This window comes from Myxocyprinus asiaticus, chromosome 16 (genome assembly GCF_019703515.2).
Source record: "Myxocyprinus asiaticus isolate MX2 ecotype Aquarium Trade chromosome 16, UBuf_Myxa_2, whole genome shotgun sequence".
NCBI lineage: Eukaryota > Metazoa > Chordata > Actinopteri > Cypriniformes > Catostomidae > Myxocyprinus > Myxocyprinus asiaticus.
The window spans coordinates 27,186,740-27,198,229 of record NC_059359.1 but is presented as its reverse complement, the minus strand read 5'-3'; the positions used below and the strand labels follow the sequence as shown (position 1 = coordinate 27,198,229).

The 11,490-nt window shown below is 37.3% G+C and overlaps 1 protein-coding gene across 1 annotated transcript; it reads left to right on the top strand.

The window, feature by feature from the left end:
- Positions 1-47: 47 nt before the first annotated feature.
- LOC127453859 (PILR alpha-associated neural protein-like) lies at positions 48-11,107 on the top strand. Its single transcript, XM_051720599.1, has 6 exons — positions 48-217; positions 701-753; positions 2,700-3,055; positions 5,782-5,860; positions 7,677-7,796; positions 9,587-11,107. The coding sequence occupies exons 2-6, from the start codon at positions 743-745 to the stop codon at positions 9,606-9,608; spliced, it is 588 nt and encodes a 195-aa protein (XP_051576559.1). The 5' UTR covers positions 48-217; positions 701-742; the 3' UTR covers positions 9,609-11,107.
- Positions 11,108-11,490: the final 383 nt, after the last annotated feature.

The window sequence follows — 11,490 nt, the reverse complement described above, 5'->3', positions numbered from 1 at the left end:
AACTAGTTAATAAGCATAATTAGTATTTCAATTTTTCCTCCAATCCCCTCTCCCCTCCCTCCCTCTCTCTCTTTCTTTCTCTCTGTCTCTCTCCCTCTTCCATACTCTATTTCTTGCTGGCACTATTTCTACATCTCTCTGTCGCTACGGCAACTAATGCTTTTCCCCACTTCCAGGCTCTCTCCCTCTCTCCCACTCCCTTCTTAAGCGGCAAAAGGTAGGCATGCAAACTGATCTGTCAAATCTGCATGTTTTCGTGTGTGTGTGTGTCTTCAAGTTGGTGTGTAGCATTTTCATACAGCTAAATCTGAATACAGATGTTCAGCTTTGTTTGATGGGTCAAGATGTGGCTTGACATAGGGAATGGATCCACAGGTGTTTATGTGAGTGTGTTTTTCTGTGAATCTTACAGCACTACAAAAGCACTACAAGGCTGCTGTTTTAATGATTGATGAATGCATGCATGCTCAGTTTTGATCTGAGTGAGTGGGCGTCACTGTATAACGTGTATCTGAGTTGTGTATATGTTTATGCATATGAGTGTGTTTATGTTTGTGTGCTCTGGGAGCCAGCAGGGTATTTCTCCACTACAGCCATCTGTTTATAGTCTTTTAGTCAGTGTCAAGACTCAACCCTCCCCCTCTTCACCTCTTCCTCTCTCTCTTCTCATCCCTCTCTTTTTATGTTATTCTCATTTAAGAGATGATTGGAGCGGTGAGGACTCAGTGAAAAGACAGAAGCGATGGAGCGATGGTAAGGAAAAGAGAAAAGGCTCAACATACGAACACACTGACTGACTCTGTTTTGGTTGAACTCTTAGATTTGTCCTGTTAGTTTCCTGCAGCTCATTGAGTTGCATCAGTTTCTGCTTAAAGTCAACACGAAACACTGTTTGCAGCTCATTTTACTTTTGTAACTGAGTGAAAAATGATATTCAACAAGAAAAATGTAGGGCGGGACTTGATTTAATCTATCAGGGATTTATTGGATTGTGAAAAGTGGTTTCATACCAGAATGAGGGCAGACCTGAATGTAAGTTTGCTAAACCAATGCCTAAGTTACTATTTGGCTATTGGTTAACATTAACACCAATATCCTCAGAGTGGCCTAAGTGAAGTCAATGGAGAAGTAATTTCTGGAAGAGCAAACTGTTTCATTTTTTATTAAAAAGTCGATGTGAATTGTCATTTAAAACCCATTTTACTTCTATAGTGTGACATATATCCTAAGGAAACAGGATATTAAGTGACAAGAAATGTAGGTCGGGACCATCAGGAAATGATTGGATTGCAAAAAGTGTGCGTTCCATACCAGAATGGAACCAAACCTGAATGTGAGCTCACTAAAACAATGCCAAAGTAAATTGATTAACATTATTCAACAGCCTGAATGGCCTAAGTGACATCAGCAGAAAAGGAAAGTCATTTCAGAGGAAGAGCATGTTATTACATTCTGATTTCATAGTCTACATTAATTGCCATTTGCAACCCATTTTGCTTGTGTAGTGTGACATATTTCGTACTGAGAAACAGGATATTCAGTTGGAAAAACTTTAGCGGGACATGATTGAAGTGTGAAGAGTAGACGTCCCATACCAGAATGGAACCAGACCTGAATGCAAGTTTGCTGAAACAAAATATAAAAAACTATTTGTTAACATTCTCCTAAGTGACATTAGCAGAAAAGGAAAGTTATTGCAGAAGCGTTACATTTATTACATATTGTAATTGCATATGTATTAATAACATTGTAATTACAGATTTATGAAGCTAAATCATGTCATTTACAATAATATCAGGAACTTGCATTAATAAAGTAAATAGTATCAATTTAAAATTAATGTTGACTTAAAGTCTCTTTCTATCTCTTTGCAGTCTTCTCTCAATTGTGTTTTCTATACATCTCTACACTATAAACATTTTTTCAGTTAAATTTACAGTAAAATACTGGCAGCTGTTGTTGCAAGAAATTTACCATGAAAAATACGGTGACCATGTTTCAGGCTATACGGGATGTAATTTTGATGGCTGTATATTTAAGGTTCACTCCCATTTATATTATTAAATGATTTAAACTTAATATACTAACCTTCTGGAACTAAAAAACTTCCACATGATGACTTAAAGTTCATCAAGTGTGTCCCTTTCCAGGAGCAATAATTAATACACATGTAGTTTTACTCCAACACAAAACACCATCAGGGTAACACATGTGACACTAAAACAATGCAATTACCATTAAATAAACTACATAAAACGTAACACAGAACACCACAATGTAAATAACTGATATTAAAAACAAGAAGAAACATAACTATGTCCATTAAATAATTAAATATGATGGGTTTCACAGAAACTTCAGAGAACTCCTAATTTTTTTTCATCGTAATTTTAACAATACTGTAAAAGTACATGTATTCTCTGTTAATTATACATTAAAATGATACTTTTTACATCAAAATTATTTTATTTTTTACAATATTTTATCATAAAATTTAACATATTGTCATTAATATATATATTTTTTTACCGTATATGTTACGGTAACTACACATTTGCCAATTAACTGTTTTTTGTTTTTTTTTACTTGAGCCTTTTTTAAACATTCTATTACCGTTAAAATTATGGAAATTTTTTACAGTGTAGATTTTCCTTTTCAGTCCTTGTTTTCTTCTTTGCTTTGTCTTTTCTTCTTCTTAGCTCCATCTCTCCCTACACTGGATTCATTCCCCTTTGGAGCTTCCTGCTGGTCACTATAATGTTTTGCACTGCCACCGGTGACACAGATGAGAGAAAGTGGGAGGAGCTTGGTGAAATGCAGATGCCAGTCACGGCGCAGGCCACGACAACTCCGCTCTGGGCAGTGGACTGGGGTCCCACACAGCCACTGGAGGATGAAACCCATCACTTCCTGTCTGGCCTGGAGACTGATAGTCTAAGGATGACCACCACGTCTGAGGACTGGTCGCATCATCGGAGCGCGTCTGCCAATCAAACACAACACCCATCAACAGGAGATGAGAAAAAGATGGAGACAGAGGAGCAAGACAAGGATGGTTGGTATCTGTGAAATTGATTTTTTATTTTTTTTTCTGAGCGCTGCACTGCCAACAGGGCTCTTGGCTCGTGTTGTTTCTTCATAGCAGAAAATGTGTGCTTAAGGAGAGCTCAAATTTCGCTCCCATTGAGCAAGAGGCAGGCATCAATCCAATCAATACAGTTTTACCTGATTATGACACACTACCCACACTTTTACACCCCCATATTTTCCCTCTTTTTCTCTCCTGTAACTGCTTATTGTTTTCTCTCAATCCTCTTTCTATACTCTCCATATTTTCTTAACTTTATTGACTCTCTTTTCTCCTCTGTTTCTCTTTCTTTTATCACTTTGTTTACAGAGTTGGGCACAATTTAGAGTTGAAATGAGAATGCCTTTTATATTTTAATTCAATTCTTTCATTTGAAATGTGCAAACAGGATGCAGAATTCAAATTAGAATTGAAGAAAATGGAATTTAAATGGTAAATTTCAGTAATTTTTTCTTCCTGTCATTACCATTCAACTTTCAAATCAACTTCCTGTAAGGCGTGACCAACTCAGTTCCAATTCCAGGTCAGTAATTGAAAGGGAATCATAAACAGCTCGATCATGTAGATTTACACTCTACAACATCAGGAAAATAAAACCCTTCCTCTCTGAACATGCCACACAACTCCTTGTTCAGCCTTTTGTCAAATCTAGACTGGATTACTGTAATGCTCTCTTAGCTGGCCTTCCTGCATGCGCAATTAGCCCTTTGCAAATGATCCAGAAATCAGCAGGCTGGTCTTCAACGAACCCAAGAGAGCGCATGAAGTCTGCTTCGCAGATGGAGATGGGAAGGTCATTCTACCAATGAGGTACAGTGAAGCCGAAAGTCTGGGCAAGTGATTTGGTGCCTCATTGTGTTGGTACAACAAGTGCCACTCATTTGCAGATCTCAGGCATCTGGTGGGAATGAGGCATCAAATCACTTGCCCAGACTTTTGGCTTCACTGTACCTCATTGGTAGAATGATCTTCCCATATCCATCTGTGAAGCAGACTCCCTCTCTGCTTTCAAAATCTTTTCCAGAACTTCTTAAACTACTTCAAAGAGTTTTCATAAAAAATCCTCCATGTGCAGCAATGACAGCTTTGCAGATCCTTGGAATTCTAGCTGTCAGTTTGTCCAGATACTCAGGTGACATTTCATCCCACGCTTCTTGTAACACTTGCCATAGATGTGGCTGTCTTGTCGGGCACTTCTCATGCACCTTACAGTCTAGCTGATCCCACAAAAGCTCAATGGGGTTAAGATACATAACACTCTTTTCCAATTATCTGTTGTTCAATGTCTGTGTTTCTTTGCCTACCCTAACCTTTTCTTTTTGTTTTTCTGTTTCAAAAGTGGCTTTTTCTTGCAATTCTTCCCATAAGGCCTGCACCCCTGAGTCTTCTCTTTACTGTTGTACATTAAACTGGTGTTGAGCGGGTAGAATTCAATGAAGCTGTCAGCTGAGGACATGTGAGGCATCTATTTCTCAAACTAGAGACTCTGATGTACTTATCCTCTTGTTATTTGTACATCAGGGCCTTCCACATCTCTTTCTGTCCTTGTTAGAGCCAGTTGTCCTTTGTCTTTGAAGACTGTAGTGTACACCTTTGTATGAAATCTTCAGTTTTTATGGCAATTTCAAGCATTGTATAGCCTTCACTCCTCAAAACAATGACTGACTGATGAGTTTCTAGAGAAAGCTGTTTCTTTTTTGCCATTTTGACCTTAAGACATACCAGCCTATTGCATATTGTGGCAACTCAAAAACAAACACAAAGCTTCATTTAATTAACCAAATAGCTTTCAACTGTGTTTGATATAATGGCAAATGATTTTCTAGTACCAAATTAGCTATTTAGCATGATTACTCAAGGATAAGGTGTTGGAGTGATGGCTGCTGGAAATGGGGCCTGTCTAGATTTGATCAAAAATGACTTTTTTTAAATACTGATGGTGCTGTTTTTTACATCAGTAATGTCCTGACTATACTTTATTTATCAGAAATTGTGAAATTTTGGCATTGATTTTGAAAATATGACTGATCATGCAAAAAAAAAAAACTGTCTTTTATTTAAGGATAGTGATCATATGAAGCCATTTATTATCACATAGTTGTTTGGCTCCTTTTTTAAATCATAATGATAACAGAAATCACCCAAATGGCCCTGCTAAAAATTTTACACACCCTTGAATGTTTGGCATTGTTACAGACACACAAGATGACACACACAGGTTTAAATAGCAATTAAATGTTAATTTCCCACACCTGTGGCTTTTTAAATTGCAATTAGTGTCTGTGTATCAATAGTCAATGAGTTTGTTAGCTCTCACGTGGATGCACTGAGCAGACTAGATACTGAGCCATGGGAAGCAGAAAAGAACTGTCAAAAGACCTGCGTAACAAGGTAATGGAACTTTATAAAGATGGAAAAGGATATAAAAAGATATTCAAAGCCTTGAAAATGCCAGTCAGTACTGTTCAATCACTTATTAAGAAGTGGAAAATTCGGGGATCTCTTGATACCAAGCCAGGGTCAGGTAGACCAAGAAAGATTTCAGCCACAACTGCCAGAAGAATTGTTCAGGATACAAAAGAAAAACCCACAGGTAACCTCAGGAGAAATACAGGCTGCTCTGGAAAAAGATGGTGTGGTTGTTTCAAGGAGCTTGCTTGACTTTTTTCCTGTGCCTTCATTTTTTTCTTTAGTGGACCCACAGTTTTATGTGACAGTGACAATTTCGTCTCTGCTGATTCTCTCTGCGGTCATCATCTCTGCAAAACTGTGGTGAGATGTTTCAACACTTCTCTGCATTCTGTTATTTGTCCTCTGAAACTGCCTGCTTGTGTGTGTGTGTGTGTGTGTGTGTGTGTGAGTGAATGAACAATCAGTGTGTCATTACACAAGACAGATTTCCACAAAGTATCAAACAAGGGTTCTGCTGTTTCGATAAGAGTTCCCTGTAGAACTGTTAAAATTGTCATCAATGGATATTCTAACTCTGCAGACAATATCTGTGTGGACACTGTACAATGTTTTATTGTGCTAGTTTAATTAGAAATGTAGCCTAGAGCATTTGGGGCCACCAGGTACAAGACTGCATTTTTACTTGCTTGGACGGCAGCATTCGATTGAACAGATGATCATTAAAATGATATAGAGAGCTGAGGAATGGTCCATATCATCCTGAGAGTAACTATAAACACTAGGTGACAGGTTATAAGTCTGATATATTAGTAACTTTAGTTTATGCTAGAATTTTCCACTCACTGATTTTAGTTCTATTGGAATGTGTCGAACACTTCAACCAATCACATGATGTCGTTTTGCTGCGGCAAAGCCATGATGCAGGTGCTGCAAATCAGACGTTATGGGAATGTTTGTGAGCTTGTTTGGAAGATAGATGAAGAGGTTTAAAACTGTCACATTGCGAATTCCTGGTTTTAATTTCAATGCAAGGCTGCTGCTCACGTAAAAGATCAGACCAGGGCTCGTTCCTGAGGCGTGAGCTGAAGGCGATTTTATTGCATACACAAGCTGCATCTACACAATGAATCTCTGTATGCCATATACTTGCCATGACACCCTCCTGCTCATTTAACAATGCCCAAGCCTCCTTCCGTCATTCAATCAGAACAGAGGTGGAGTGAACTCACTCCTGAGTCGGTGGAGATGTGTGTGTTTGTCAGGGTGGGGCATTAATATTACATGTGTGAGTCTCCACATCCGCACACTGTGGGAACTCACTCTGTGTCTGCCATACTTTGTCTTCCTTATGGTTGCTGGATAAATATAGTTTTAAATGAATATTTCAGCTTCTCTCACTTTCTCTCCCTCCCAATATCATCAAACCATCAATAAATCAACCATCAAAATAAAATATTAATAAAAATAATAACAATATACAATTTAAAATAGAACAGTGTAAAAAAAAAAAAAAAAAAAAACTTTCAGTAAGATAATAATAGACATTAAAGGGATTCACCCAAAAATGAAAATACTGTCATTATTTACTCACCCACATGTTGCTCCAAACCCGCAAGACTTTCTTCTGTGATACAGAAAAGGAGATGTTAGGCAGAATGTTTTGGACTAACAGACTCAGTCACCATTTACTTTGATGACATTTTTGGGTGAACTTTCCCTACTTTGTTGTACAGACAGAATTAGTGAATGTGATCAGAGCATTGGTTGGTTTCTGTGGGTGTGCAGATTAAATGTAAATTTGCATTTAAAATTGCATAGCAAAATTCTATTTGATCTCTTTTTAAGCAAATACAGAATGAGGTTTGAGATTTTTTTTTTAATTAGTATTTCTCTTTTGTATCTTAAAATGTTGTATCTTAAAAAGAAATATTCTCTCTTAGTTTTACCCCCTCTATTTTTAGCTGAAGGCAGTCTATTAAATTTCACCACCAAGTGAATGAACTTCTTGCCAATGTCACTCAAGTATTTTCCATCTTTCCCTTTCTGTATAAGCTCTCTTTTCTTCTTTTCTGTGCTTCTTTCTCTCTTCAGTGTCTGTGTTCTTGATTCTTTCACTTACTGTTTGTCCTCCTAATCGCTTTCTCTGGCTCTCTGTCTCTTACTTTCTCTCATTCAGTTACGACCGCAGTCTCTCCCAGCGTCCTCCCCCCCTCTCTCTGTCCATCCCTCGTTCCATAGCTCAGGAGGACAGCAGGCAGACACTGCACAGCACTCCATCCTTCCCTGACAGAGAGAGGTATCGTGTGTGTGTGTGTGTATGTGTGTGTGTGTGTAAGACTGTGAAACAGAGTAAGGGTGCCAACACTGATTTAAGTACTTATGTTTTGTGTGTGTGTGTGTGTGTGTGTGAGAGAGAGAGAGGGAATCAGTGAGAGGTTACCAGTAAAGCACTGCACTGTCTGAAGATCTGTGCAGAGTTTGGTGAATATAACTTGAAAGCTCTAGGAGGAGTTACAATTAAAATTTTGGAATTGGTTTAGAAATTGGAAAAACCCAGAGCCAAGTCTGTAGAATAACAGTATATGTTGGCTTTTGTGATAGTTGTGTATGAGTCCTTCAACTGTCCTGAGAGGCCAAGCTGGACCTCAACACCACTGAGCCACTTACAGTACCTGGAGGTTTGTAGACAGAATAAAACATCGATTTTCCAATGTATCGCAATCTTCATTTGAACAATCTCTATATATCGATTCTTAAAGATCGATCTTTTACTCTATGCGCAACCCTCTACAATGAGAGGAAAGCGCTCGCATTTACAGCCAAATATTTGGCAACTTGCTGGTAAATGTTCAGATTTCAATCACCAGTAATTGAGTAGTATAGTGGTGAAGTATTCAGCAGCGAGATCCTTTCACTGCGTGTTGGGAGTAAAAGTTGTTCTGTGTGTGTGACCGAAGATGAGATCCACTTAACCCATTTGTCATCAAATGTCTTTTTTAATACCTTTTCTGTTCTGTACAGTGAGTTGTTGATAATAAAAAAAGAAACATTTAATTCTAATCAGGCATAGCACAGATGAGATAATGCGATTGGAGTCTCTCTCATTAACATTCGCTCATTTACAGATGCTCCCTACAGAAGTGCCTGTTTTCTTAAAGAGACAGTACCGGATTTTAGCATGTGTTCAACAAATCAATGTAAATACATGTAAATAGTACAAATTATGCAATTAAACAAGATTTGTTCATTTTTAAAAAGCTAAAATGTGACCAAAATGATGAAAAACTAATACAATTAGTAAAATTAATATTTTCATAATGTACCTAGTTAGAAGGTCCCCTGTATAATTAAAAGCATTAGTTGGGAGAGAATTTCTTTCATGCGTAAGCAAAAGGGACATTATAATTGAAATATACCCATATGAATCGATATTGAATCCAATCCAATCGAGAGCTTGTAAATCTGTATCAATACCCAGCCCTAGTGGACAACTTCACCATTCAGGACAAACAGGGACTCATACAACTATCACAAAAAGCTGCAAGCAGTCATTAAAGCTCAAGGAGGTAACACTTCATTTAGGAAACCAAGGGTATGTAAACTTTTGAACAGAATTATTTGTGTAATTTCAGTTTACTTAGTAATTTCAATTACTTCGTAATATACAGTATGTAAATATCTGTGATATCCAGTAGTTTCATAAGGGCAGTACTAAATTTAAAAAACATAATGCAATTTTTATGACCCCTCTTATTTAAAAAAAAAACTAATAATAAAAAAGACTAGCAGATTGTGAAAGCGGTATGTAAACTTATAAGCAGAAGCAACAGCTTGCAATACTAAACAGCCAGTTAGACACTGCTGTGTATTTTCCTCAATCTGTGTGAATATTTCAAAAGGACAGATAGAGAGAAAAGAGTGAAAGAAAACACTCCATCCATGAAATCAGACCTCTTCCTCCCGCTCCATCTATTTTAGAATTAAACTCACACTAGATAATAGAGTGAAGCTCATGTTAATTTAATTTGCCGTCTCTCCCCCACCTCTATACCCCCTCTCCCTCAACCTCTTTACCCCATGCTACAGGATACCGGTGGTCAATCTTTGAAGAGCTGACTGTTTCGAGCGTGATAATCATTTCCTGTGGGCTTGATGTGGACATTGGTATGGCCACTGGTGTGAACCCATGGGCAAACCTCTCTGAATGTACATAAAATCTAGATATTACACATGCAGATATATGGATGAATTAATCCTGTCGGACACTCTGATGGCAACGTGGGTATGTGACTTGATTCCTAAGAGGGATCTTGTGTTCCAGTGGCTTTTTTTGGCTTCTCTTCTACTTTCTTTCAGTGCCGTTCGTACAGTATTATATTAATTAGCTCTCAATGCAGCCATTAACAAGGGCTTAAGGAATGTTCCTCAACCATGAACACAATCATTAGCTTCTGATCTTGGAATAAGCTGTGATGTATGTAGTCATTAATTTATTAACCACCGTGACATGCTTGCAGTAGCCTTTCTCTCTTGCATCCAAAGGTTTAAAGGTTACGTCTGCCTATAGTTGCCTTTATCGCACTTGTGTAGCATTTATTTCAGCTTAATGTATGACATCAATTATTTTGAAGGGTTAAATATAATTCACATCTGTAGTCCTATTGCAACAGTGGATTGCATTGACGTCAACTGATAAAAAAAAGATCTTTGGAAACACCTCTGCAGTGTTACCATATCATTTACGGCGGTTAATTGACACATTTTTTAGTAATTATGGATTAACATCTGGTGAGGTGTTTGTGAAACTTATGTAATTCTATTTCAAGTGTTGCTGTGTTATTATTAGCATTATATTTTCTACGTCATGGCCATATATCTCTACTTGGTTGTGCTGAAACACACAACCTCGATGGAGAGTTAATGAATTGTCTTGTTGGTAAGCAAACTGTATATAGCACTTTTATGCATTATTCAAGATTTATTTAATGGGCATTGATAAGATCTGATGTTATTCCAGGTTTTTGGAGGTTTTGTGTTATTTATGGAGAGCACAATCCAGAACTTTAATATGAAGATAAAATGAAAAGAATATTGATGTTTCCATGGTATAATTAGTTCAAAAAGCAAATTAAAAAAACAACTTTTTTGACGACACAAGTTAGTTTTAAGTATAGCGAGGCAGCATGAAACTCTGGGGTTTGTCTTTTATATTTATGAACTGCGGCTAACTGAAGGGTTTGGTTTTTTAGATGATAGCAAGCTTTTAAAATTTTTAAAGACATTCTGCTTTAGGCTAAGTTTTCATGAAAATCCCGATTTGTACTTTCCTTCATGAATGACATGGTTATTTGGAAGTGAAAATACAAAGTAACCACAGAAACATAACTGGAAATATTCCCTCACCTGTGCTGTTTGAGGGTCCCAAAGTTATAATTATCCATGAAAATGTATGAGTATAACACATTATTTTCAGTAATTATACTTTGATTTTACACTACATGCACAAAAAGCAACACCATGTTAAATATGTTCAGAAAAGTTTTACATTATGTATGTAGCACTGCCTTAAATATGTGGTTCAATGTACTACAAAATCAATAAAAAAGCCATCTCTGGTGTTTTAAAACATATGTATATGTATCTGTGATATGGATTTTAAAAGGACTGTCAGTATGAAAGTTACTCAAGCATGTAATTGCTCACCCCATCCTGAATCATACGCAGGTCAGACAGAAGACAGGGACACACATAAACATGCTTCACACACTCTCGAAGTACACATACACATGCATATGTAAGCTGCAAAAGTTAACAGCTCCCATCTGCTTAGAGACTGAGAAAGAGTGAACCTCAAACACACTGACTGAAATTAACACTACTATTTATAGAGAAAGAGCGAAAACAGGCTGTGTGAGAGGATCATAGATTTTGAGGTGGATGGATCTCCACAGAGACAAAAAGAGAGAAGCAGGAGTTAATGTAAACGTAGA